Here is a 26503-nt window from a genome sequence, read left to right as displayed (position 1 = left end):
AAAAGTTGTACTGAAAAGATTATGTGTATGTATGTAAATGTGTAGTAAATACTTTTGAAGATTAGTATATATTATTGTAATAAGTTAGTTTGGTTTAGATTTTGGTTAGGTAATTAATTAATTCATTTAGATTCAACTTCAAATTTTATTATTCTTCCATTGAATACATCTATTTTGTATTGCATGCATCATAGCCTTGACCAATAATGAGGATGGTAAGAATAATAAATTATCAAAGATAGAGGCTTAATTAATCTGTAATTATTTACAAATTATCTTATTCTATATCAATTGCCATTATAAATTTCAACTAAAAATTGTTCTGTTTTTGACATTAGTTTAGTAAATATTAATTAGACACTTCGGTCATGTTTGGAATAATAAAATTTAAGATTTAAATTAATTGAAAGATCACTTTAATTAATTTATATGTTTAAAATATGCTTTTATTTAAAAATGTCCAAAATATATTAAACTGTTAATCCGTGTCTGAAAAGGCAATGCTAGGGAGACAAAAAAAAAACAACTTGAATTTGCCTTATTTAGTATTCATTAATTATCGCAATAATTAATGAGTAAATTATGACTGTTTTTGACTGATTTTCTTTGGTTACTAAACATTTCCATGTCTAAAATAATTAAAAAGTAAAACAAATTAATGATAAATCTCTTTCTTAATAATTAAGAATTTGAGTTTTTTTACTTTGTGGATAAATCTAGTTCAAAAATGTTACCTCTATAATAATAATAATAATAATTTCACTAACGAACTATAACTCAAATGACATAGTTTTTCATTCTTGACTTAAAAATCGCAAATTTTAGTCTCCTTCCTAACTTAAAAAAAAAATATCCAATACAAAAACAAAAAATCTAGTTATTTAATATTTATAAATCAATTACTTACGCTTCTTCAAGCTTCCAATGATGTATAAAATCATAACTATAAAAGTTACTTTCTTTCTTTTTTTTTTCCTTTTTTTTTGTGACAGAAAAATCTCAGCTTTTCTTACACAAACCCAAAAACTTAGTACACTTTCCACATATTTTTTTCTTCTTCTTACATTGTGTGTTGCATTCTATTATCTCTCTGACTCTTTCCTTGCACTTCTCTTCTTCTAATCTTCTTCCTCTTCCTCTTCCTCTTACTCTATGAAATGCTGAGAAATGTTTGATTCTGATCAAAGGGTTTCTGAGAAGAACAACAACATAGGAAAGAGGGAAAACAAACATCGTATTTGGTCTTGTTTATCTGTGATCAACAAAAATAAAAAATTCTTCTTTTTTGTTTTCTATTTTCAAATTCTCACACCCAATTGAAAACTGAGCTTACATTTTATCCCACACACAAAAAAGCTTCAATTTTTACTTTTTGTATTTTTTGTTTTTTGTTTTTTTTTGTTTTTCTGATGCATATATGATTGAAAAGAAAGACACCCATTTTTGAAGAATACATAGATTTGAGGGAATTGAGCTTACTAGTGTGTTAGCTTTGGGAGAGGAATGGAATCTGGTGATAGTAATAGTACTGTATCATCATTGATCATGATGGATGATGAAGATGTGCATCATCCACATCACAATCATCATCATCATCAGTATTCTTCTTCAATCAACAAGGTTCATCATAGCAGTGGTGGTGGTCCCACAGCTACAAGTGTTCATGAGCTTCTTGAGTGTCCTGTTTGCACAAATTCAATGTACCCTCCAATCCATCAGGTTTGTTGTTTTTTCCTTCAATCCATTTTGGTTTGATTTTTGGTTTTGTAGCTTCAATTTTGTCATGTGTTTATGCTGACTTAGGTACCCTTTGTTCTTTTGTGGCTGTTAAGGTATAAGGTTGCATTAGAAGTGTTGAATTTGATTTTAGGAATTATAGGTTGGCTTTTGTTTCATGGATCTCATGTTTCCAAAGGAAAAAAGATTTCAGCTTTGAATGATTTGGGTGATGTTGAATCATATGGGGGGTTGTTGAAAACAGGACGTAAGAGACAAGGGTTGTTGATTGATTGATTCAAAGCTTGGTGGCTCAAAAAGTTTTTGACTTTTTCAGGGGTTAGGTTTAGGGTGATGAGTTCAAAATATCAACGCTAAAGAAAGTTGCTGAATTCAAATGTTGGCATTGCATATTAAATTATTAATGGTTCAACTGATGAGCTTGATTCAAAGTTAGGTTTGTTATTTCCTTGAATCAACACTAGTGCTTCCAAGTTCTAACAATTGAGATTTGTGCCTCGTTTGGTTGAAAGTAATATGCATCATGGTTTAGCTTTTGCCCTCTTAGGCCGCATTTGGGGACTTCCTGGGATAGAAATTCAGACACATTCGGAGAAACTAAGTTGTTTGAAGAAGAAAATAAGTGATATGAGTACAATGGGAGCAAAATTTTTCGGTTTCTACTGTCTCGGTGTCTCTTGTATTTGATGTATTGGAACAGTCGTCAAACGCAGCCTTAGGGTGTAGTGCTATTTGGATAACACTGTTCTGTTGGATGACACAAATTAAGTGGCTTTAATTGCTAGAAAGCATAGTGATAGGGTAAGGTTTGGTGTGATTGCACACACTTATCTCTACATAAAGGTTTGTAAAAGTTAGGGTGAAAATTACAATAATGGATACCTTTATAGACTGCACTTTAAGGGAATAAAGAATTGGGCACATTAACTATAAGGCTAATATACAACTTATGATTATTCCTATGAGGATTGTTGTCTTTAATCAATGCATCTTAATCAATCAAGAACTTTGTTAAATAACTTTATCTTGGTAATGAGAGGAACCTATAAAGTAGTAATCTAAGTAGAATAGGATGGATATTATGCAAGTCACTTTGCAGGGAAGGTTTCTGAATTATGCTATGAATAAATTCATTGATGCTGCTAGATAGGCTACAAGATCTAACATAAATTTCTACACATCAATTATAAGAGTTTGTGTAAGTAGATGAGATATCTGGAGATGTGTAGTTTCTGATTGAGCTTTTCATTTGGGGTGGTATAACCTATGGGAGAATTAGGTACATCCATCTCTTGCAAACAGGTACGAGAAGATACTAAATAGTCCTTTTACTATTGGTTACGGGTTATGACCTTAGGGTGTGTTTGGTTGAGAGGTTAAAATGGAGCGGAAATTTTTGTGGATGAGTTTGATATGTAATTTACACTCATCCACGAAAACTTCCACCCCATCCCCCCACACCAAAAACCAAACGTACTCTTAGAGAGTTTACCATAGGATAAGAACATGATCAAATCTTAGTAATTGGCGGTGAAAATTAACTAGAAGATTAATAAAAGGATCATTAGTAGTTACCAAGGTTCAGAATCTAGTGCATGAAGTCCATTCACTTATCTTGGAATTAATTCTTTATTTGTTCTCTTGTTAGTTCTATTTTTTAGGTAGAAACTAGTTCTTCTACTTCATCTACTTTATTTTCACCCATAGCGGTGTTTTTATGTGGTAAATAGTAATAAAATTTTAATTCACAATAATCTTGATGGCAATGCCAAAGAAATTATTGTGTAGTTAGTGTTTGCTGTTTTATTATGTATGATATGGTAAGTAAAAATAAAAAATAAATGTGAAATGTGTGTCAATATATATTTTGTTGCTGTTTTTTATTTTTTTTACTCGTATTAGAACTCCTTCCTCTTTTACTGGGACCAAGAACTTGCTATAACTAACTATAAAAATAATAGCAAGTTATATAAAAATAAAATCACATGTGAAAAAAATAAAAGTAAAACTAAGATTTTATACCACGCATAATGTTAAATACAAATTCAATAATAAAAATAGAATGGTAAAATGGTAAAAAAAACTGGAAAGAATATATGCAATAGGTGGTTCAGATGGACCATTGTTTTAAAATGGTGGTTGAGGTCAATACTTTCAGCAGATGAATCATTACGTGAAAATGATGATGGAAGGCCAGTACTTCTGGCAGATGGAACCTTGTATGAAAATGGTGGTGGAGGGCCAGTATTTTCAGCAAAAACAAAAAATATTTTTCTACAATGAAAGTAGATCTTTTTATTTTGAAGTCATATATTTTTACTTCTTCAAAAAGCTGTGAATTAACTTTTCGAGAAGTTAAAAGCTTTGTTTAAAATAGTGCCAAACAGGCGTACTATGACTTTTCATAATTCAAAGTAATAAAAAAATAGCTTCTACTACTTGCAAACGGGCTCTATTGATTATTCTTATTTGTCGTGCAGTGCCACAATGGACATACCCTTTGTTCAACTTGTAAGACAAGGGTACATAACCGGTGTCCTACTTGTAGACAAGAACTCGGTGACATAAGGTGTTTGGCGTTGGAGAAGATTGCGGAATCACTAGAATTGCCTTGCAGATATACCTCTCTTGGCTGTCCTGAGATTTTTCCATATTACAGCAAACTCAAACATGAGTCTCTTTGTAACTTCAGACCTTACAACTGCCCCTATGCCGGATCAGATTGCTCTATTGTCGGGGATATTCCCTACCTTGTTGCTCATTTAAGGGATGATCATAGGGTTGATATGCATTCTGGATGCACTTTTAACCATCGCTATGTCAAGTCTAATCCTATGGAAGTCGAAAACGCTACGTGGATGCTGACTGTAAGCATATAAAGTTTAATATGGAGTTCTAAGTTTGGTAAAAACATCACAATTCTAAAATGTTACTTATGCTTATAAGCTGTTTTGTTGGTTTTAAAATTATGAGCTTAGAATTACTTATTATTTCTCTGGAAAATTGATATGGTTAATTGTTTTGTTGATTCTGTTAGGTCTTCCACTGTTTTGGTCAGTACTTCTGTCTCCATTTCGAAGCCTTCCAGCTCGGTACAGCTCCGGTTTACATGGCATTCCTGCGTTTCATGGGCGACGAAAGAGATGCACGGAGCTATAGCTACAGCTTGGAAGTAGGAGGAAATGGGCGGAAACTAACCTTCGAGGGAAGTCCTAGAAGCATAAGAGATAGCCACAAGAAAGTTAGAGATAGCCATGACGGCCTCATTGTATACCGAAACATGGCGCTTTTCTTCTCCGGTGGGGACCGGAAAGAGCTGAAGCTGAGAGTAACTGGAAGGATATGGAAAGAACAGCAAAACCCGGAAAGTGGAGTGTGCATACCAAATCTGTGCAGCTAGATATTTGATATTGAGCATAAACAAAAGCATCTTTCTCTTCAATATTGAGTTAAAAATAGAGGGTGTAGTGTTCTTGCTAAATGTTGATAATTTTGGGAAAAAGAAATTCAAGAATGATGAATGGTGATTGAAAATTTCAACTTACAAAATAAGATTTTGTTCCCCTCTCTCTCTTTTCTCCCCCAAAGTTCTAACCATGATTCTTATCAAATCTTTGGTCCTAGGCGTATGATATGCTAAATTCCTTAAAGCTTATATTCTCAAATTCGGGAAAAATAACAAGAGTTGTTAGGTCTACGACAACCAATATAAAAAACTACGTTGGACAATTATTAAGAAGATGTTCTCAAAAATAGTGTTTAAAGTTCTCAAATAACATGATGTTTGCTGCTTGAACATCAATGTTATAGTTCACACTTCACACACTTTGGTGGTTGTTTGTACCTTATTTTGTGAATCATATTCTAAGGTAGGAGTGCTATACAAAAAACAGAGAGTGTCATGTTATGGGAAGGTCTTTATTTTATTTGTTTTGATGATGGAAGTCATTATTGTAATAGGGAGTTGCATCTAGTTGTTAAGAGTGGTACCAATTTTTCACATTAATGTTTCACAAAATATTACTACCTTAGGAGTGAAAATGACATACAATAGTAACATGGAAAACTCATATCACCGCCAGCAAAAATCTCAAATTATTTATTTGTCTTAACCTTTTAGGCCGGCGCCATCAATTGTAGCACTTATGTGAGCCAACTCTAAATCAGACAATACAACAAATAATAAGAGTAATGATTAATGGAGATATGTATTTGTTATCTTATAAATTTTTTTATTATATTATTTTAAATAAATTTAATTATTGAAATTAATTTGTGTAGGTGAAGTGCTAACTTATCTGCTCCCTTAAGTATTGACTATTGAAATTCAAATTTTGTATTGTATATCAGCAACTTTTTAAATAGAACTTAAATCTATAAAAAATTAATTTTTGCATGTCAAATTGAAAAAAATATTATATATTTAATTATTTAATCTATTAATTAATTTTTAAAATATATAAAATATTTTTTAAAAAAAAATGTAAAATAAAGTTTTATATATGTATAAAATTAAGTTTTAAAAAAATTTGAGAGAATATGAAATAAACCTTCTTCGGACACGTGTCATTCCAACAAGCACTCCACATCAGTTCTTCATGTGTAGAAGATTTTAGCATCAGCACCATTAGAAAACATTAGCAGAAAGCTAAAACCCCCCAAAGCAAAATAACCTTGGATCTTTCAAACAAGCTTCATCCAAATCCAACTATGATTTCATCGATTCTTTCTCTGTAGCAGCAGCTGCTGCTGCTTCTCTTCTTTCATCCATGGCCGTTCTCAATGTTTCAACATTTTCAACCTTCTGCAACCCCCAAACCCTCAGCAACACAAAATTCCCATCAAAATACAGCAACAAACCCAGATTTCACAGAATCCCATTATTCTCTCCCCATTTTTTCAGCTCAAAGACTACAAAGTTTCAAACTTTTGCCCAATTTGGACGACCCACCAACCGCCGCAACTATCTCAGGAAGAAGCTCCTCCATGATAACCACCACCGGGTAAGTCCCAATAAGCTTATCACTGATCCACCACCCTCTGAATTCCACGAAAAATCCACTAGTTTCAATAATGGGGTCGAAGATAGTGTTTCTGAGGGCACTAAAGTTGAAAACTTTGAAGTGGAAAAACAACAAAAGTCTAAGTTTTCTTTGGGTGAGTCTGTTATGTTGAATAAGTTAGAGAATTGGGTTGAACAGTATAAGAAGGATTTTGAGTATTGGGGTATAGGTTCTGGCTCTATATTCACTGTTTATGAGGATTCCAATGGTGGTGTCAAAAGGGTAATTGTTGATGAAGATGAGATATTGAGAAGGAACAAGGTTGATAGGGAAGTGATTGATGAATTCCCTGAAGTGATTTATAAGATTTCGAATGCTAAGAACATGGCTAGGGAAATGGAGAAAGGCAATAATGTAATTTCAAGGAATAGCTCTGTGGCTAAGTTTGTTGTTCAAGGGGAGGAGGTGGTGGCAGAGAGTGGTTTTGTCAGTGGTGTTCGTGGTTTTATTGCTCAACCGGGATTGCTTCTGAAGATTTCGCGAGTTGGCGGCCGAGTATTGTGTGTCTTGCTTGTGATGTGGGCAGTGAAGAAGTTGTTTACTGTTGGAGGTGAGGAGGTCGAGTACACGGGAATGGAGAAGGAAATGATGAGGAGGAAGATCAAGGCGAGGAAGGAGAAAGAGGTTTTGGTGAAGGGTGCCATTGAGGTTATTCCCGAGCGGTCGGAGTCACTGACAACGGACATTAAGAAGCCCAAGTTAGATAAGGATCAACTTAAGAACAATATTCTTAAGGCTAAGGCTACTGCTGATAAACCTGCGGTACAAAGTTTATCTGCTAAAGTGACAAGTAAAACTACGCATTTCGACTATAAAGTTCAAGAAATTCAAGAAATGGCTAGGCGGGCACGGAGAATTGAGGCTAGAGAAAAGTCTCAAGTTAGTAAAGATACTGATAGGAATGGTCCTGTGATTGAGGAGTCATCCAATGAGATGGAAGTTGTACAAAAGAATGATGAGAAAGATCAAGATGAAGTTGAAAGAAAAACAACAGATAGTAATGCAATTTTGGAATCAGCATCTGTTGATGACACAGGAGTTATTGATAATTCAGTATCGCATGGGGTAATTCAGGATGAATGCAATGTGCATGCTTCAGATATCCTAGTTCAAGGTGATACAGAGACCAATAAACAGGAACTAGAGTTTACCAATAATAGTGTAAGAGCAAACGATGGAGAAGGCAACCAACAACCCTTGGCTATGCCTATTAATGGCTCATCTGTGACAAATGAAAGCTCTGTGGAAAAGAAACCAAGGATCATACGGTCTGTAAAGGAAGCTAGGGAGTATCTTTCAAAGAAACATGACAAACAAGATCCTGATACTGTATCAACAAATTTTGAACATGTGAAAGAGGATTACGATTCTATGCCCTCGAGTAATATTGACTTTAATGGCCAAACATCGGAGATGAATGGAATTGTGTCCAGAACTGATGATTTAAGTGAAATATCAGATTCTAAGTCTTTAACAAATTCTGCTGAAGATTCTGATCATGCGGATAAGGAATTTGGTCCAACAATGAAAGAAAACCCTGACACCGGTATTGAATCTGGAGGAGACCTTCAAAATTCTGAGACTACCTTAGAAAGTGAAGTTAACGGCACTAGTGCAGATATAACGCTATCTATAAAGGCAGAAAATCAGCTAGAGGAAAACTTAAATGAAGATGAGCTCATGAGCAATCAAACTATAAGTGATTCTTTGAATGAAACATCAGAATCTAAACCTGCCATAAATGCCAGTGAAGATTCTAATCAGAACAATAAGGAATTCAACCTGGCAAAGGATGTCTACAAAGACTTAGGTTTTGAACTTGAAGCAGAAGAACTTCGAAAGTCTGAGATCACTTTAGATCATGAAGTTAATGTTGGTAGCACAGAGAAAAGGGCATCTGCAAAGACAGAAAATTGGCTGGAGAAAAACTTCCATGAAGTTGAGCCCATACTTAAGCAAATTGGAGAAGGGTTTAGAGATAATTACATGGTTGCAAGAGAGAGAGTTGATCAACCTCTAGGTATTCCCACTGAGATGGAATCACTCGGATTTGAAGATGGTGGAGAACTTGATTGGATGCAAGATGATCATCTTAGGGACATTGTTTTTCGAGTCCGAGATAATGAACTATCTGGACGAGATCCATTTTATTCGATGAATGCTGAAGATAAAGAAGCCTTCTTCAGAGGTCTTGAGAAGAAAGTGGAAATAGAAAATAAAAAACTCTCTCACATCCATGAATGGCTCCATGCAAATATTGAGAATCTTGATTATGGAGCAGGTAGTTGCGTTTTCTCAAAATTATGTGATATAGAGAACTTAATTTCTTGAGATGATTTTGGCAACATTGTTTAGTTGCTTTTGTCATGGACATGATATATTAACATATTCTTGAGTTTCTTATAAGCGTATTCTGTAGGATTAAATTCTTGAGATATATTAGCTATCTTGTTTTAAAAGATTTGAGGTTAATGCTAATTCTTGGTTTTTATTCTTGTAGATGGCATTAGTATATATGATCCACCGGAGAAAATAATTCCCCGTTGGAAAGGACCCCCTGTGGAGAAAGTTCCGGAGTTTCTAAATCAATTCCTAGAACAAAGAAAGACAAATTCCACCCAAAATTTGAACCCTGTGAAGAAGGATGAAAATCTCTCTACAAAAGTATCAGCACATTCATCTTCAAAAGAAAAGGTTGATGGTTCTAAAGCACCAAGTAAGAAGTTGAAAAAACCGAGGACTATTATTGAAGGAAGTGATGGATCTGTGAAAGTTGGCAAAAAGTCAGGGAAGGAATATTGGCAGCACACAAAGAAATGGTCCCAAGGTTTTCTGGATTCTTACAATGCCGAAACAGATCCAGAAGTTAAGGCCACAATGAAGGATATTGGGAAGGATTTGGATCGTTGGATCACCGAGAAAGAAATCGACGAAGCAGCTGACCTGATGAACAGGTTACCTGAGAGGAGCAAGGGTTTCATGGAAAAGAAACTCAACAAACTTAAAAGGGAGATGGAACTGTTTGGACCACAAGCCGTAGTTAGCAAATATCGCGAATATGCAGATGATAAAGAAGAAGATTACTTGTGGTGGTTAGATCTTCCACATGTGCTGGTAAGATATGTATATCTCTTTTATTCTTAGTTCCAATACTTTTACAAATCCTGAAAATAAGAAATAAATATGAATGTTATGTCCTTGAGTTACAGTTTTTGATGGATCAAAATTATTGGAGATTTTCCACTCTATTATTCATTGATGGTGAATTGAGTTGTTTGTTTTCTGTCAGTGCATTGAGATGTACACAATTGATGATGGAGAAGAGAGAGTGGGATTTTATGCATTGGAGATGGCTTCTGATCTTGAATTGGAACCTAAGCCGAACCATGTGATCGCCTTCCAAAATGCGAGTGACTGCAAAAACTTTTGTTACATAGTTCAGGCTCATTTGGATATGCTTGGGAAAGGCAATGCATTCGTCGTTGCACGGCCTCCAAAGGTAACGAATCAAATGTTCTCGCCAGTGTCAATGCTCAATTAGTTCTATTTTTGCTTTTGTTAATTTGTTTTGAACCGATCCAAACCAAACTGCAAACACCTCTAACTTTTATCCGGTGCGATAGGATGCTTTCCGAGAAGCTAAAGCGAATGGATTTGGCGTCACGGTCATCAGAAAAGGCGAGCTTCAACTCAACATAGACCAGCCACTAGAAGAAGTGGAGGAACAAATCACTGAGATTGGCAGTAAAATGTATCATGATATGATGATGAAGGAGAGATCTGTGGATATAAACTCAATAATGAAGGGTGTGTTTGGTTTCAGTGACAGTACCACCAAGAGGTAATCAAATGGTACAATTATGATTTATAATCATTAAATTAAAGCATAGATTTATTAATTTCATTCTTACTGTCTGAAGGTTAAAGCGGCGGTTGAAGAAACCCAGAAACTGGTGAAGAGTTTAGAGTTTAGGATTTAGAATTATGATTCGCATATGTTCACCATCACCTCCAACTTCAAAATATAATTTATAAAAGGTAATGGTGGCTTTGGCCTTGGCTTGGTTTTTCCTGTTCTTGCCAAGAGATGGTGTAAAATGATTCCATCCATGCTTAATTTCATGGTGGTATATAGTAGTTTTGTACTTCTTTCCCCTTCTCAGATCAGAATTGCTTTGTAAATAGATTTCTAGGAGAAATACAAGAATATAATAACAATATTTGTGTTAAGAAAAAATAAAGTAATTTAAAATTGTTTAATAAAATATTTTTTGATAGAATTATTTAGACCAATTTTAAAATATATAATAAATAATTTATCATATATATTTTTGTATAAAGTTATTATCTTAATGACTTAAAAAATTCACAAATATATGGATTTATTTTTTGCATCTTGATTTTTTTAACCCAAGAGAAACTATATATATATATATATATATATATATATATATATAACACTCAAATAATGATAAAAAAAGAAAATATATATTTTTTAACTTCTAGTCATTTATGAATATACACACAATTTTCAGTTGTTACATTCATAAATTAAGTTTTCAAATTTTATTATTATTATTATTAAAGAATTTTAATGAACGTGTTTTTTTTCTATGTTGTTAAAAATTAACTTTAGCGTTAACATGAAAATTTTATATGGAACTTTAAAAACTTAGGTGTCATTAATTTACTTTAATATATTTTTTATCTTTTATTTTATAAAATAAATTTTATTCAACAAATAAAATATGCAACATTAGATGATTTAGATTCTTTATATGAATTAACATTTTGTATAATATAATTTCTTTTATATAATTGAAGAATTTAATGTGAGAAATTATAAAATTGATGATAGGTTGGTTCTATAGATATCATTTACTATGATATTATAAATGTAGTTATATAGATATATTCTCACAAATTAAATTTAGTGTTGACTATGATAAATTTATAGAAAAATTAAAAATGTAGGTGTTATTAACTTGTTTAATACTATTTAAGTCTTTTATATATATATATATATATATATATATATATATATATATATATATATAGTAGATAATAGATAGACAATAAATTATGTAACTATTTATCATAATAAATTATAGCTAAATTTTGAGGCTGATTTTTTTTTATATTGGAACAAATTGTGTGATGTGCCCTAATATTTTAATGTATGTGAGTTTTACTCTTGTATGGGATAATTTTTTACGTTTTAGAAGATACAAAACGTCACCAACGTTTTATATGTAAAATAATTTTTAAATTTGTTATATACAAAACGGCAATGCCGTTTTCATTTAAAAAATAAAAAATATATAATTTTTACAAAACGGCAGAACCGTTTTGCATGGGGAAAATTTTTTTAAATGGGAAATAGGAAAACGTCATTGACGTTTTGATCTTTTTTATTTTTTTTAATTAAAAGAAATTGAAAACGGCGGTGACGTTTTGTATATTCCCACAATGACGTTAAATACAATTTTTTAGACATTTTGATGGATTACACCAACTCAAATCCAATATTAAAAAAAAAAGTGAAATTTTGATTCAATTCTGTATTTTTTTTATTCCCTTAATATTTATAAATAGCAACAACTTTCTTAACATGAAATGAACAAAGAACAATAAAAAGAATGACAACTTACTGTGCAAGAATACTTACTCTTCTTATTTTGTTTTATCAACAATATATCTTTGACCTTTGAATTGAAGCAAATTGCTATTGTTTTTATGAATTGAGTTGAACAATTCATTGCTTCAAAGTCATAATTCTAGACAAAATTGCATAGGTTCAAGCAATCTCTCCCACATATCTTGAGTTGCATTGTCAAGTGTCAACCACTTTACCTAACTGACAGCTGTATTTTAATAGAGATAATACAGACTCTCTTGACCTTATAAAACACCAACTATATATTTTATTCAAGCAGCACAAATATATATATATATATATATATATATATATATATATATATATAATTATATACTATACTATTGATGTAATAGTAAAGGTTAATATCTCGAGAAGAGAAATTTTGCATATTAAATTAGCTATTGTTTTTATCATTTAATCATATTCTTCTTGGGTGGCAGAGATTATTATCCATATTAAAATCTTAGAGCCTAAATTTGGGTTTTTTATTTAAATAAATATACCTGAAATGAGTGGAACAAATGAAAAAAAAAAAACTTATTATCCTATATATACTTATTTCCTATATTATTCCCCATGGGATTTGTCTCACACAAAACTGGACATGTCCTCCATAAGATTTTAGCTCAAACATTAACACATTTTCCCCCACCCTCTTGTAAATTCATTTTTTTTAATTCAATACCCTATTGCAAACTGGCAACTGACAAATCAAAGACTAATCCATCACAAATTAGAACTCTTTTTAGAGTCTGCACTTAAATAAAACCCTAAATTTGCAAGAACCACAAGCATGCCACTAAAAAAACCCAACAACTTTGAAACCAAGACCGTCTCTAGTCATAAAAAGGTAAAAATATTCCTTCAAAGGAACTCAGAAGTTAAAGAGGGTAAACAAATGAACAACTTGATGAAAGAAATTTGTGAAATATTGGAAACTACTATGATAGAATGAAACAACAATCATTGGAGCTATTAGTTATGTATGTACTAGAGAATACATGTACATAGAAATTAATATACCAAATTTCTACTTTAGTTAAGAAATTGAAGTGCATATCTCATCAAGGTGCTTGTCCATGATGGATGCAACAGCTTCAAGATATGTGGCTTCACTTGTGCCAGGAAGAACGGAATCCAGTGCTTCTTGCACAATCCCTTCAATCACTGATTCCTTGTTCAAGGATTCTCTACACATCAAGTTTCCAATGGCAAATGGGGTCATTCCTCTCTCAACTCCTTTCTTCAGAAGCATGGTTGAGATTCGAAGAACACGGGCGCATTCAACTGGAAGATCCCATCCATGGAACTTCAAAAGGGCAATGTCTTCTTCAGCATCCAGTGAGTTTATATAGTCAATAACCTCCGGCGAGTATGGCTGGCGAGCTTGCGGCCAATACAACCATTCAAAGGTGCAATCCTCAAACTGTTGGAACAAGGAAAAGAAGACTCAAGTTATTATTGGTTATGAATAAGAATAAAACATTATCTTACCCTATATCATCAAGTGCATAGCTTTAATCAAATATGAATAAATCAACAACAATTGGAATGGTGCTTACACTTGTGGGCAAGCAGTATCCATGATCAATTGGAATGAGAACAGCTTGGCCATTTTCAGCATCCTTGCCGATCAAAATATTCCCGGCATGCCTATCTACATTAGCCAGCCTCATGTCCAACACGGAAATCTTATGCACTTCCTTCACAGGGAAAGCACCGGGGCCCATATCCTCACAGCTTCCATTATTCTCAATGAACATTTGCAAGGAGCCGATCTTAGTAGTCACGTCACCCGGATGGTTAAATCCTTCATGCAAGCACTTAACCAAAGCAGTAGGCGGAACCCCAGCAAAGCCCTTTGCATCGCCAAATAACGACCTGTGCCCTGTTATCGGATGGTCCAAAATGTAAGCTGCAACCTCCCTGAACGCTCCTTGGCCAACTCTAGTACCCTTCTTTAAGCCTTCACCATCTAATGACAAAGGTAAACCTCTAGGGTTATTCTCAGCCATTGGCTCTTCATCAATAGGCTTAAAAACAGATACATACTTGTGCCCTGTCGAATCAAGCATGAAATAAGCTCCTCCTGTGCCCTCTGCAGATCTAATTGGACTATTTCCATGATCTAATCCATCATATGTAGAGTTTATCATATTCCAAACCTCAGAATCCAGCTCCACTTTAGGGTTAACAATGATCGGCTCCAAAAGATCATTTGTACCAAGAGTCCTTGGCACAGTTTTCTCATTTGGTTCATACTCCTTTCCTGCATCTTCTTTACCAGCATCGTATTTCCTCCTATAACCATCCTCGTCAGCGTCGAAATGTTTTGCATCATTCAACTCCGTCGCAACAACAGACAACTCGTCGAGTCCTGTACTAACTTCTGCATACTTCAACCTAACAAAAAGATGTATCACCGCATCATTATGTTTGCTGCATATCTCATCTATAATCTTCTCATCCTGAAGCGGCTCCCCATTACACACTACTTCTTGCTGTTCAGGATCAGCGAGCTGTTTCTCCCTCTTTGCAATCTCTTGCTTGACATACCCAACATCCCTGCATCTTTCCACCTGAAAAGTGAACTCCTTGCCACAAGAAGTTTTCACATTGATGGTCTGCAAATCCGAGAGCCGGATCACCAAATGCAAGACATTCCCTTCTGTAATCCCATAGTCCTTGAGGAGCGAATTGCTCCGCGCAAGCTCTCGACCGCCACAAACTAATCTCTGCTTGTTTTTCAATGAAGGAAGACCTTCATTCCTTTGGATTTTGAGTTTTACCGACTCGATGGTATCGCAGGGCAGCACGCGCATCGGGGTCACAGACCCCGAGAAGGAAAGGTATATGAATATGGACTCTTGGTCCATAGACAAGTGCAGTGGAGTGAACCCATTTGGAGTAAACAGTGACTCCCTTGGCACAGGGCTAAGAATGGTAACACCGGAAGATGACATTTTCAGTTACAAAGGATTATCAAACGGAAAATTTGAAAACCAATTAAGGTTGACAGAGTCTCTGACCTAGAAAGCCTGAAACCCTAACTTCCTAACAATTTTCACAAGTCAGCCATAATTTCTGTGCAATTAGAGCTACCTAAGGTGTGATGATGACACACACCAGACACAAATGACCAAACAAGCTCAAATTGAACCAAAATATGCACAGAAAGATAGAATCTTTTGATTGGAAAAAAGCATACGAAAAAGGGGGAAATGAAACCCTAATTCCCCTAATTCCACATCTTTCCCTCCCTTGAAAGCCAAAGATCAATCAAATTCAATCTCTAAGAAACTTCTTATTCGGATCAAATCACAAATAGATCAGAATAATCAACGGCATAACTCAACAGAGGAAAGAAAGGGCAGAAAGAACAGAAAAGTAATATCTTTCTTACCACCCCCAGAAGCAGAAGCAGAAGAAAGTTCCTAGCTTTAGCACCAGGAAGAAGAAATGGCGTAATGGGGTTCTGTTAATTGAGCCAAATGAAGAGTTTTCAATTCAAGATTGCAGAGAAAACAAAGAACAGGTAAAGGGTTCTTATTTCTTAACATTGACTCGGAAAAATGTGAAAAAACACAAGGAGAGAAAGAAAGAGAGAGAAAAATGGTTTGTTTGTGGAACAAGACAAACGCGTGTAGCCGCCTAGTATAAGTATACGTAGCATTCTACTTCATACTCCGTATAATATACTGTTTTGACGAAAGAAAGAGATAAGTGTTAACCCTGGTTACCGTACACATACACACCTATGTGTATACACGTGTAAAAGGGTTTGATAGAAGGGTACCATTATTTCATTTCTTTTTGGCCTTTTCTTTTGCATAGAAAAGAGCAATATTCTTCGTTATTATGTTCGGAGATACCGTTATGCAAAACCGTGTGCGCTCCTCCTTTTCAGAGCAATAAAGAAAAGGACATTGTAATGGTTTTCTATTTCTAACGTTACAATTGAAATTTGAAACACTGAGTCACTTGTGTTGTGAGAAATTTCATATTCTTGAAGGAATAATGGAATGTCTAATCTAATGCATTTTATAAAGAATTTTACTGTATTAAAATTCTCCTATTTTACAGTTAGATAATTTAAATTCATTTCCTCTCTCAATACTTCATTTGAATAATCTCAATTTTAGAAGCTAATTGAAGCAGGGAAATTAAAGAATCACCTTCTGAACAAACATTAAATTATGGTGATACTCCTCTCATCTTATGTATGATGTCTCATCTCTTCCTCCTTTGTGCTTTTCCACGGTCAAATTCGTGATAGTGATAGAATAGCATAATCAATTTTGTGAACTTTATTTAGATTTTATTTGACATTAACCAAATTGGACACCAAAATTGCTGCTTTGCATCTTATGATTAGATTTCCACCACGAACACTCATTTTTACAAAATATTAATCAACTACACTAAAATTTAGTTACCAAATCAGTCATCAATATAAAATTAAAATATAAAATATATATAATAAATAAATTAAATAACAATAAAACAACAAAAAATCTTATCCCGCCATGAGATTAACTACATAAATAAAAAACTTTATTACGCTCTATTATGTATTATATTTATAGTAAATATGTATTTATACATAAATATATTATAACTGATTCAATAATTAATTTTTAATATATATGTAATATTTTTTAATATAAATAAAAGAAAGCTGAAGGATAAGATAGATATTGCAGAATACACAACAATTCCACGGCAACAAGAAATGCATAAAAAGAGGCTCTTAAGATTTCAAATTTATTTATAAAGTTGCTCATATTTTATAAATACTTTTTCCTGTTAATGTTATTTGAATATATAAACTACTTCACCATATACTTTGTATGTCTATGCTATTGTACCTTTTTTATTGAGGATTTCAAAATGTGAAGTGTTAAACTTGTACATATAGTCATATACATTCCTCTGAAAAAAAATAACACTAAAATAATAGTGAGCACCGTTTATTAAAGTATATAATAATTGCTTCCATAAAAAAAATTAATAAATAGATAAAAAACACCATCAGCGGTCACATATTATACAGAGATGGAGTTTACCATAGTTGTTAGACAAAACTAACACCATGGTTCAGATTTACAACATTGACCAGCTCTAATTTTGCCAGCACTTGAAATTGTATAAAGCAAAATAGAAACTAAATATCTTTGCTATCTTTATAAGAACTGTTGTACTCCAGTTAGTGAAGATGGATCAGCTAGCTTTAGATGAAAGCTCTTATAGTGTACAAATTAGACATAATTTGAGCATCAATAGAAATTGATTCCTATTGGCCAAAATGGAAAAAGGTGTAATGTAATAGATTTGCTTGGAAAATGCAGAAGGGTGTGGATTAAACATTCATTCATTCAGGCCATGTTAGAAAACATACCAAGTAGTTGATACACTACATGGTGAAAGGCTTCCTCCAATTGCATGCACTATCTATGTCCAAGTCAAGAACCGTCTTCCATCGGCTGGGAATCTGGGACAACTTCATCAGCTCCACATGCATCTGGATTTTCTTCATTTCCAAGGGAAGGAGTGGAATCCGTTGGATCTTTTGCTACCTGGGGACTGTCCTTGTTGCAATCTATGGCTTGACATTCACGAGGGTTCGTATCTGATTTTTGCAGAGCATTATTGACTTTATCTGTTGTTATCGAACAACTCTCAATTTGATCGGCTTTGGGCAACGCTGTCTTGAGTAACACCTCTTGATTGGTGTCGGCAATCTCGTATTCCGATAAAAGGTCCATAAATTCATTAAGCAGTCTCTGGACTTTCCTGTTTGAAGCCATTGATGGAAGGATATCCTCCTTAAGAAGTTTGTGTTTCTTCAGTCCCTGCAAATATCCAAATGGAAGATTTCAAGATGATGATAAACAAAATTCATTAACAATCAAACTCACTTAAGCTGATTCATTCACCATATAGCTTCATTTTATGAGAGAAAAACAAACAGGAGGAACAAAATAAAATAGTAATCATAGCAAGCATTCACAATTCTATCTCTCAACTATTTTTCCCCCTGCCTGAAAAAGTAAATAAATAGATTAGACTTACAAGCACAAGAGGATCCCATGCTAAGCTTTTTGAATCTGATAATGCTTCTTCAGCCATCCCTGTTGGAGGTCCAAGGAAACTCTCGCAGACTTCTCGTAATCGAGATTCATCTGCTTCTCTGAAATCATTTTATAACCTTGGTTTAGTCTTCAGGTAGTGTAATTGCATAGAGCACCTCATGGCCCATATATGCAAGAATGAGAATGTTCCAAATCGCATTTGGTTTACATCAAGTAAATGGAGTGTATAAGAATACCTTGCAAGAAAGCGAACATAGGATAATAAACACTGGCGATATTCATTGGGAGATCCCAAAGCCAAAGAAGAAGCCAGTTGAGCTTCCAAATGAGCACGTGTCTGCACTCCGTCATCTGTCAATCTGCATGAAAAATGTTCATGTTTAGAAAGTGTTTCACTAGAACTCGATACTATCGTACACATGGAAAAGTAATTTACAAGCATGAATCAAACACCCTAGAGAAGAAGTCTGCTTTGTTTTCATTACTCGGTTAATGCTTTTTACATGTCCTAAAGTACGATAAATCAATGTCGTAAAAGTACTCAATAGCATCTTCAATTTTTTTTTTTTTTTTTTGCACCGGGGGAGGGGTGGGGGAGGGGAGGATGCAGTACCAAATACAGAAATCAATAAATACATACCTAGTCCAGCCTGGTTTCCGGGCCAAATATTTTCTAACATCAACCTGCAAGGATGCCAGCTCACCACTATGAATTGAACCTAAACTCCAAGAGCTGGCGAAATTTGATGCAGGGAAGCAGTCATCTGCAACCCTTAACCAACACTTGAGACTCATGTCAAATAGAAAAGCATGGCGAGTGGCCAAAACAACGAGAGGAGAACCGGATTTTGATAATTTTGAAGATATAACTTTGATTGTTCCTGGAAAAGAAAAAATTATAACAGAAGAATATGAAAAAATTGTCGGAAACTTATGCTTGACTTTGCATAAGTTGAACAATTAGCACTAATATAATAGTAAGAAACCAAGCATCTCATATATTAAACATATGCAGGCAAGTTATGGTACCTGCATCTTTGGCAGATGAACTAGGTCCCAAAGCAACAAGAGATGCCAGCGAGTCATTAAGAAGACAGGTTCGGTTAAATAAATCCCATAAGTAAAGGGACCCTTTCCTTGTCACCAGCAACAATTTCCAGCACTCATCACAGTCTATGAATGTTGCTGCAGATCCCATCATCATCGCAGGTATTGCTCGTCTCCCACACTTTGTGTATATCTTTTTTTTGGTAGCATAGGCATCAATTAATATAGAATAGTCAGTGTGACATTCTACAGAAGATGGATACAACACGATACACAATACAGCTGAACACATCTATGGGTATGGAAAATTCTAAATAACAAATAAAATCATGTTCACCTGCAGGCATCCATCTTCACACCCAACTGCCCAAAAATTTGCATTTCCAGCTAGGACAGTGACTTTTCCGGATATCCTATCAGACCACAGTACTTGAGTCCCCTTTGTGCAAGAGATTTCTGTTTCTCTCATTGTGGACGTACTTCCCACCCCTACAATGTCATTCACGGCATGTTCTCTTGGGTGTGCTTCCAAACAAATAGGTGAAGTATCGTCTCCACCTTTCTTATCAAATACCCTGATGGAAAGACTTGCACCAGAAGCAGTCGAGGAACTAGAAGTTGCTGAATTTCCCAACTGCTCAACATTGATGATTCCTTCCCTTCCAGTAGTAGCTGGGACCTTCTCAATCACTAGGCTCTCAGATATTGTGGCCCTAGCAGTAACCCCAGAACGTTCTTTCAAATCTGAATTTCGGCCAAGTGCTCCACTGAAGGTACTACCTCTTATGCCGTCATCATTGGGTAAAACCCCATTAGTACCCTTTCTGTTATCAGAAACCAGGAGGGGAAAATCAAGTGCCTGGGACTGAACTGCAGAAGACATGATTTCCTGCTGAGCAGGGATTCCAACTGCTTCTGGAATAATTCTTTTTCGACCATCAGGTCTTCGATATTCTCTTTGTTTAACTGGGCTAGAAATCCGGACAGAGTTCATAACTTTGGTTGACCCATCACCAACAGGACCTCCATTCTTCTTACTATCACCAACTTGCGGCTCAACTGTCTTTGTAGCAATGGTGACATTGACATGAGGTTTTGCGATTATTTCGTTTGGTTGGATATCAGAAACCACTTTTTTGCTAGGTGTTTGCTTGGCAGAAGCTGCTTCTAGCAATAATTGTGCTGGACTTTCCGCTAAGTTTCCTTGACGCCCTCTGACATCACCATAGCGATTCTTCTTCAACTCATCTAATTCAGCATCATTTAGCCTCTGACCAAGTTCATTCACCTCGAAATTATACTTGGCCACAGTTCCATCCAAGGAACACGCAAAAAGTGAATATCCATCAGGGCTCCTGTTTAAAATGGGAAACAATTAATAATAGGTATCACTTAGCAAGATGGAAGAACTATATTAGTCCATGCACACGCATAAATACACAATGAAGCCATAGATAACAAGCATACCAAGATAAATCCACAACACTTTGTGTGAAGAAATGCTTAGCCACAAAGAGAGGACGAGGACTTGCAGTCGTCCACACTGTTATAGTTCGATCTTGACTTCCAATGGCAATAACATTATATGGTTGTGCCTCTTTGCTTCCTATCTTGGAAGCACCATTGGCCCACCCAACAGGTACAGACTTCCCTTCTAGAGCATCGGAAAAATTTCTTCTGAACATTGAATGGTTAAATTTCACCACAATAACTGGGGCATTGTGTCCTAAGAAGTCAAATGTTGCAGACCATTCCCCTCTCTCTAGGACAGGCGCTGAATGCCTCGGCTTCTGGAAGCCATGAGTAGTGGTGATAAAATGACCACAGGGAGACCATCCAAGCCGTCTAAAAAAGGTTGATCCAAGCTGAAAAGTAGGCAATTCAATTAGAAAACAGAAAGTATTATTTGGCTATAAGAGATTTCAGAACAAAGATACATACTGATTTTGCCCAGTGACCATCTGTCCTGTGAGCAAGACTCCAATCACTAGTTCGCCAAATAATGACAGTCTTATCATCAGATTGACTTGCTATAAAAGATCCAATAGGATCCCAAGCAACCCCCTTAACAAGGCTAGAGTGGCCCCTTAGAACAGCAGTACAAATGCCATTGCTCATATTCCATATATGGATAGTATTGTCCAAACTCGCACTAGCCAATGTGGAGTCATCAGGTGACCAATTGAGATCCACCTACTTTAAGCATGGATAAATAGATCCCAAGTTAAAGATGCTCATTGAAAATGTAAAGACATTGGAGGAGCAAGGTAATGATAAAATAATGATGAGTTAATTTCACTGAAACATAGAATACTTCTCTAGTAAATCAAAAGAGGTTGAAATAGTAAAAGCGATTGCATTACCACATCTGCGGTGTGCCCTCTCAAAGTCATCGCAACTTTCCAGTTTTCAATATCTGGTGGCTCTCCGCTGCCGAATTCAGTGGTTCCTGAACCAGGTTTTCTCTCATGAATCAATATCACCTGGTCATCAGACCCCGATGCAACATACCTCCCATGCCTAGCCCACCTAACACAGTTAACAGACCCAAAATGATCCCGCAGGGTGGCAAGAAGCCTCTGAGTGAAGTCATCATTTGCCAAGTCTAGAGAAACAGACTTCATATTCCATATGCGAACCTAAATGAAAAACACGGCTCAAAGGGTTGGACTATTCGAAAATTCAAACAAAAAAGAAACCAATTGTGCCTCAGAGTACCTGTCTAACAGACTCTCTTTTTCCCAATGAGTTCAGTGAAAATATCAAACAAAATGGAACAAAAATATTCGACTTATCCATATAAACAAATGATAAGCAATATCCATAGATACCAAGCAATTCCATAATCCAAAATTCAAACTGATATCAGTAAATTGAGACCCTTGGAAAAATTCAAAGAAAAAAAAGAAAAAGAAAGCAATTAAGACTTAGAGAAGAAGAAAAGTACATACCTTGTGGTCACCACCGCCAGTAGCGAAGCGTAGGCCACCTGGTTGAACATCAATGGAGAAAATTTGCATACCCTCATGCCTAACCCAGATTGGTTTCTCAGCTTTCATCTTCCAAAAATATCTTCTTTTGCACCAAAAACAGGTTCTTTTTCACTGTTCGATGCAAATTCAATCTCTCTTTGTTTTTCTCCCAACGGGGGAGTGGAGGGAGCTGAGAACTTCACTCACTCCGTTCAAAACCTAAGAGAATCCAACGAGAAAATTGATGGTTCTGAAACACCCCCTTTTACCCTCCACAAAACCCCCCACTGTGAAAAAAAAAAAAAAAAAACCCTAGTGAAAAGTTGGCATGTAAAATTCTGAATTGAGAAAAAACAAAATACCCTAAATTGAAAACAATATTCAATTTTTGTTTGTTTTTTCAATTTACCGAAAAGGGGGAAAATTAAAAGTGAAAAAGACAAAGCACCAACATTTGGGGGCTAGTAACAAAAAACCCTACAAAATGATGGGAGTGTTTGGAGAAGGGTGAATTTAATTTTCCTCTTTTAGCGGTCACATCTCAAAAGACCCTAAAGTTGAAAAAGGGACCAGAAGAAAATTATTGAAAAATTAAAAAAAAAAAAAAAGAAAGTGTAGAGAAGACTAACTAGCAGGAGTGTTCAGTTTGCGGTTTGGTTTGGTTCGTATTTAAAAAAAATTCATCCGAATTAATTATATATAAAATATTTAGTTTGGTTTGGTTTGGTTTTTTTTAAAAACCAACCAAACCAATTAAAATTGAATTGGCTTGGTTCGGTTTTTGGGTTTTTTTATACTAATTCAAAAGAGTAACATATTCTAACTATTTACAACCACTAATATGCAATAAAATACCAAATACCAACACATAATTAACAAAATAGCAGGTTCAATTTCAAAAAGGTATAAATCAAAGTCACAACATAATCATTAACACCAAAACTTCTTGTTTCCAATACTTATTTCAGTACTCAAAAGACTGGGAAAGGCCATAGCCAATCTCCCAAGTTGGAAAAGGACATGCGCAATTCTTAAGACCAAACCAATTTGTATTATAAGCTACTAACTACAATAACCTACATAAAAAATTAATTTTTCCCAGAAAATAAATCAATCATATAAATTAAATGATAAATGCCTCTGCATTCAGACAAACCATTAAAATTTAAATCAAATTGAATCCAATTCCAAACTCAGAATCCAAATTAAATTGAATTTAGAATCACATCAGCATCCAACAAATTAAATAAATAATCCAATTCCAAACTCTGAGCACAAACTCAGTTCAGAATCTTAAAAATTAATTGGAAAAAAGATGAAACTGAAGAAGCATTGGCTTACCGGAGAGATGGCGAGAGAAGAACGGCGATGACAAAGTGAGCTCGGAGAGTGTGAAGCAGAGTGAGCTCGCGATGAGAGTGTGAGACAGAATTACCTAAAATCAGAGGAGAAGAGAAGGGGCAACAACCAAAAACGGCGAGGAGGGGAGAAGCAGCGACGACCCACGCGAGGAGCGGAGGAACCCTTCGCGACGGCGACGCCACGAGTTCACCTCATAACTTCGTGCGACGGCGAGGAGAGGAGGAACGATGCGAGAAGGGCCGAGTAGAGCTTCCCCGGATGACGACAGTACCCTGTACCGGAGGAGAAGAGTTCGACGACGACTTTGAAGAGGGATGGGCGCTGCTGGCAACGTTCGAAGAAGGTTTAGGGTTGGGTTCTTCTTCAGGGGTGGGGGATGGGTAGTGGCCTAGTGGGTGTATTTGGCATTTTTTTTTTTTTTTTTTGGGAGCCGAAAGGACAAATAAATTTTTAAAAATTTATATTTCGAATAAATTAGTCTATAAATTATAATTATTAAAATTGAATTTACAATTAATTTGGTTAGATTATTGGATTATTGGGTACTAATTCAACTAGTAAATTATCGATTAGATTAATTAATTCGATCATAATTAAATAATTATATAAAATTTAATTTTTTTATATTAAATTAATTTATTTTTTAATTCATTAATTAATTAGTATTTATTATATTATTTAAATATATATTAAAAAATATTAATATTAATAAATGTCATATAATTATCAATAACAAAAATATGTTATGATTAATAAAAAATTTTTGCTTATGTTCTTTTAATATTTATAAATATTTAACAAAGTTTAATATTTATTTTAATAGTTATATATAATTAAAAAATAATTAATTTAAAAAAGAGTAAATATAAAATAAAAAAAATAAATTAAATTAATATAAACTCTATTCATTAAAATAAAAAGATAAAAAATATCTTAAATTTGCATGACTAAAAATTAATACATCAAATTATTAATTATGATATGTTTAATAGTTAATAATATATTTATAAAAAGACACCAAACATTATAAAGAGTAAACTTGGTCTAGTGGTTGTTTTGCAAGTCTCAAATTCAAATCCAGCCGAGCAGCATATCCTCCAATTTTTCGAAATTTGAGTGATGCGCGTGCTAACATCAGTGGATCAATCGGTCTGGTTTTATTTTTGGTTTATAACGAATTTGATTGGATTTTCTGAGTTTGATTAGTTTGTTTGCTTGTCTGATTATAATGTTAACTCAGACTTGTTTAAAGTTCGATTTTTTGGTCGAACCGATCAGTCTAGTCCGAATTTGATAACTATGCTATAAATTAAAAATATATAATTAAACAGGTCTTTAAGAAATTTTGCATTAAACGTTTTTGGCCCTCATTGACATCCTAAACTTTAGAAAAATAAGATATATAAATCTCTATCTTAATCAATTTCATGGTTTTCACTTGAATAAATAGGTTCTAGAAAATATGACAGAAAGATCTATATGTCTTGTTTTTATAAAGTTTAGGAATCTTAACATAATAAAATAGGAATGAATCCACTCCATTGTTAAAAAAAAAAATTGAGAGAGTAAAATATAATCTCTAATTCTTCATTGCTTTCTCTCTCGTTTTTTCTTGATCCCACTTATAAAATTATTGGTGAAATATCACACTTTACTCCCTCAATTGTTAAAAAAATTGAGATGATCCATTTCTAATTTATTTGGAGACAGAAACATCTTATTCGAAATTTCTTAAGAACCTATTTGGATATATACTCTAAAAACATTATTAATAAAGTCTTTTAAAAAGTCTTAATTTAAACTATTTATATTTATTATTTTGGAAGACTTTATTAATATTTTTTAATAACTAATTTGTACAAAATATAAATCTTTAAGGATTTATTTATCATTTTATTCTTTTTAAAAATAAAAAATAACACTGTTTTAAAAGTATATTACCGAACTGATAATTCTAAAGAAATCCGACCAATTTTACCAGTTTATTAATTAATTGTCAGTTTGGCCAATTTTTTGTCACGTAATTCTCAATGTCAACTGAAACTATCAGATGACTGATTCCTAAATAACCTGTAGTTAATTAAATAGATTTGTAGTGTGCACAATATTTTTTAATATTAACAAAAAAAAGTTGGAGGATAAGATAGATATTGGAGAATACACAAAAACAATTCCACGGCAAGAAGAAATGCATTAAAAAGTCTCTAAGATTTCAAATTTATTTATAAAGTTGCTCATATTTTATAAATACTTTTTCCTATTAATGTTATTTGAATATATAAACTACTTCACCATATACTTTGTGTCCATGCTATTGTACCTTTCTTTCACACAAAAAGAAAAACATGAATCAATAAAATGAAACTCATAATTTATATTAGTCTTATATTTTTTCTTATATTTACTCATAATTTATATTTCTTCATGATATAATTTGGAAAATGCCAAAGGAAGAAAATAGAAGAACCACTGAGAAGTACCCTTAGTTTCCATGGATTTGAAAGTGTAAGTGACAAAGAAAATGTGTTTGATACTATCCTAGTTGTCATTGCAACCCAAGAACACCAAGAT

At 34.1% G+C, this 26503-nt stretch overlaps 3 protein-coding genes and 1 pseudogene across 5 annotated transcripts; 2 read left to right on the top strand and 2 right to left on the bottom strand.

Annotated features, from left to right (window-relative positions):
* Positions 1-1007: 1007 nt before the first annotated feature.
* On the top strand, positions 1008-5305 carry LOC130944744 (E3 ubiquitin-protein ligase SINAT5-like; annotated as a pseudogene).
* A 1135-nt stretch (positions 5306-6440) lies between these two features.
* On the top strand, positions 6441-10962 carry LOC130946966 (uncharacterized). Its single transcript, XM_057875875.1, has 5 exons — positions 6441-9081; positions 9301-9914; positions 10090-10299; positions 10424-10641; positions 10721-10962. The coding sequence occupies exons 1-5, from the start codon at positions 6507-6509 to the stop codon at positions 10755-10757; spliced, it is 3654 nt and encodes a 1217-aa protein (XP_057731858.1). The 5' UTR covers positions 6441-6506; the 3' UTR covers positions 10758-10962.
* A 2404-nt stretch (positions 10963-13366) lies between these two features.
* LOC130944238 (phosphatidylinositol 4-kinase gamma 4-like) lies at positions 13367-16053 on the bottom strand. The gene is made up of 2 exons (XM_057872458.1): positions 14022-16053; positions 13367-13885 (listed from the first exon to the last, which is right to left on the bottom strand). Exons 1-2 carry the CDS (start codon positions 15420-15422, stop codon positions 13499-13501), a joined length of 1788 nt encoding a protein of 595 aa, XP_057728441.1. The 5' UTR covers positions 15423-16053; the 3' UTR covers positions 13367-13498.
* A 1399-nt stretch (positions 16054-17452) lies between these two features.
* Positions 17453-24273, bottom strand: LOC130944983 (protein HIRA). 3 transcript variants are annotated; one of them, XM_057873607.1, is made up of 11 exons: positions 23912-24273; positions 22550-22857; positions 21962-22237; positions 21540-21791; positions 21066-21463; positions 19936-20953; positions 19581-19791; positions 19192-19432; positions 18788-18910; positions 18532-18649; positions 17453-18311 (listed from the first exon to the last, which is right to left on the bottom strand). In XM_057873607.1, the coding sequence occupies exons 2-11, from the start codon at positions 22655-22657 to the stop codon at positions 17922-17924; spliced, it is 3135 nt and encodes a 1044-aa protein (XP_057729590.1). In that variant the 5' UTR covers positions 22658-22857; positions 23912-24273; the 3' UTR covers positions 17453-17921. The 3 variants fall into 3 exon arrangements, with proteins under 3 accessions (XP_057729590.1, XP_057729591.1, XP_057729592.1); XM_057873608.1 differs by lacking the exon at positions 23912-24273 and adding an exon at positions 22980-22995; XM_057873609.1 differs by lacking the exons at positions 22550-22857; positions 23912-24273 and having other exon boundaries at positions 21540-21794; positions 21962-22076.
* Positions 24274-26503: the final 2230 nt, after the last annotated feature.

The sequence above is a fragment of the Arachis stenosperma genome, chromosome 8 (assembly GCF_014773155.1).
Source record: "Arachis stenosperma cultivar V10309 chromosome 8, arast.V10309.gnm1.PFL2, whole genome shotgun sequence".
Lineage (NCBI taxonomy): Eukaryota > Viridiplantae > Streptophyta > Magnoliopsida > Fabales > Fabaceae > Arachis > Arachis stenosperma.
The sequence above is the reverse complement of the archived record's forward strand: the minus strand, read 5'-3'. Positions and strand labels throughout refer to the sequence as shown.

Coding starts and splice junctions, on each gene's coding strand:
- LOC130946966 (XM_057875875.1), top strand. CDS start 6,507: ATGGCCGTTCTCAATGTTTCAACATTTTCAACCTTCTGCAACCCCCAA. Junction 9,915..10,089: donor TAGATCTTCCACATGTGCTG/GTAAGATATGTA, acceptor GTTTTCTGTCAG/TGCATTGAGATGTACACAAT. Junction 10,642..10,720: donor AGTGACAGTACCACCAAGAG/GTAATCAAATGG, acceptor TACTGTCTGAAG/GTTAAAGCGGCGGTTGAAGA.
- LOC130944238 (XM_057872458.1), bottom strand. CDS start 15,422: ATGTCATCTTCCGGTGTTACCATTCTTAGCCCTGTGCCAAGGGAGTCA. Junction 13,886..14,021: donor GATACTGCTTGCCCACAAGT/GTAAGCACCATT, acceptor TTGTTCCAACAG/TTTGAGGATTGCACCTTTGA.
- LOC130944983 (XM_057873607.1), bottom strand. CDS start 22,657: ATGAAAGCTGAGAAACCAATCTGGGTTAGGCATGAGGGTATGCAAATT. Junction 22,238..22,549: donor CTGGCGGTGGTGACCACAAG/GTATGTACTTTT, acceptor TTTTTCATTTAG/GTTCGCATATGGAATATGAA. Junction 21,464..21,539: donor ATGGTCACTGGGCAAAATCA/GTATGTATCTTT, acceptor CCTACTTTTCAG/CTTGGATCAACCTTTTTTAG.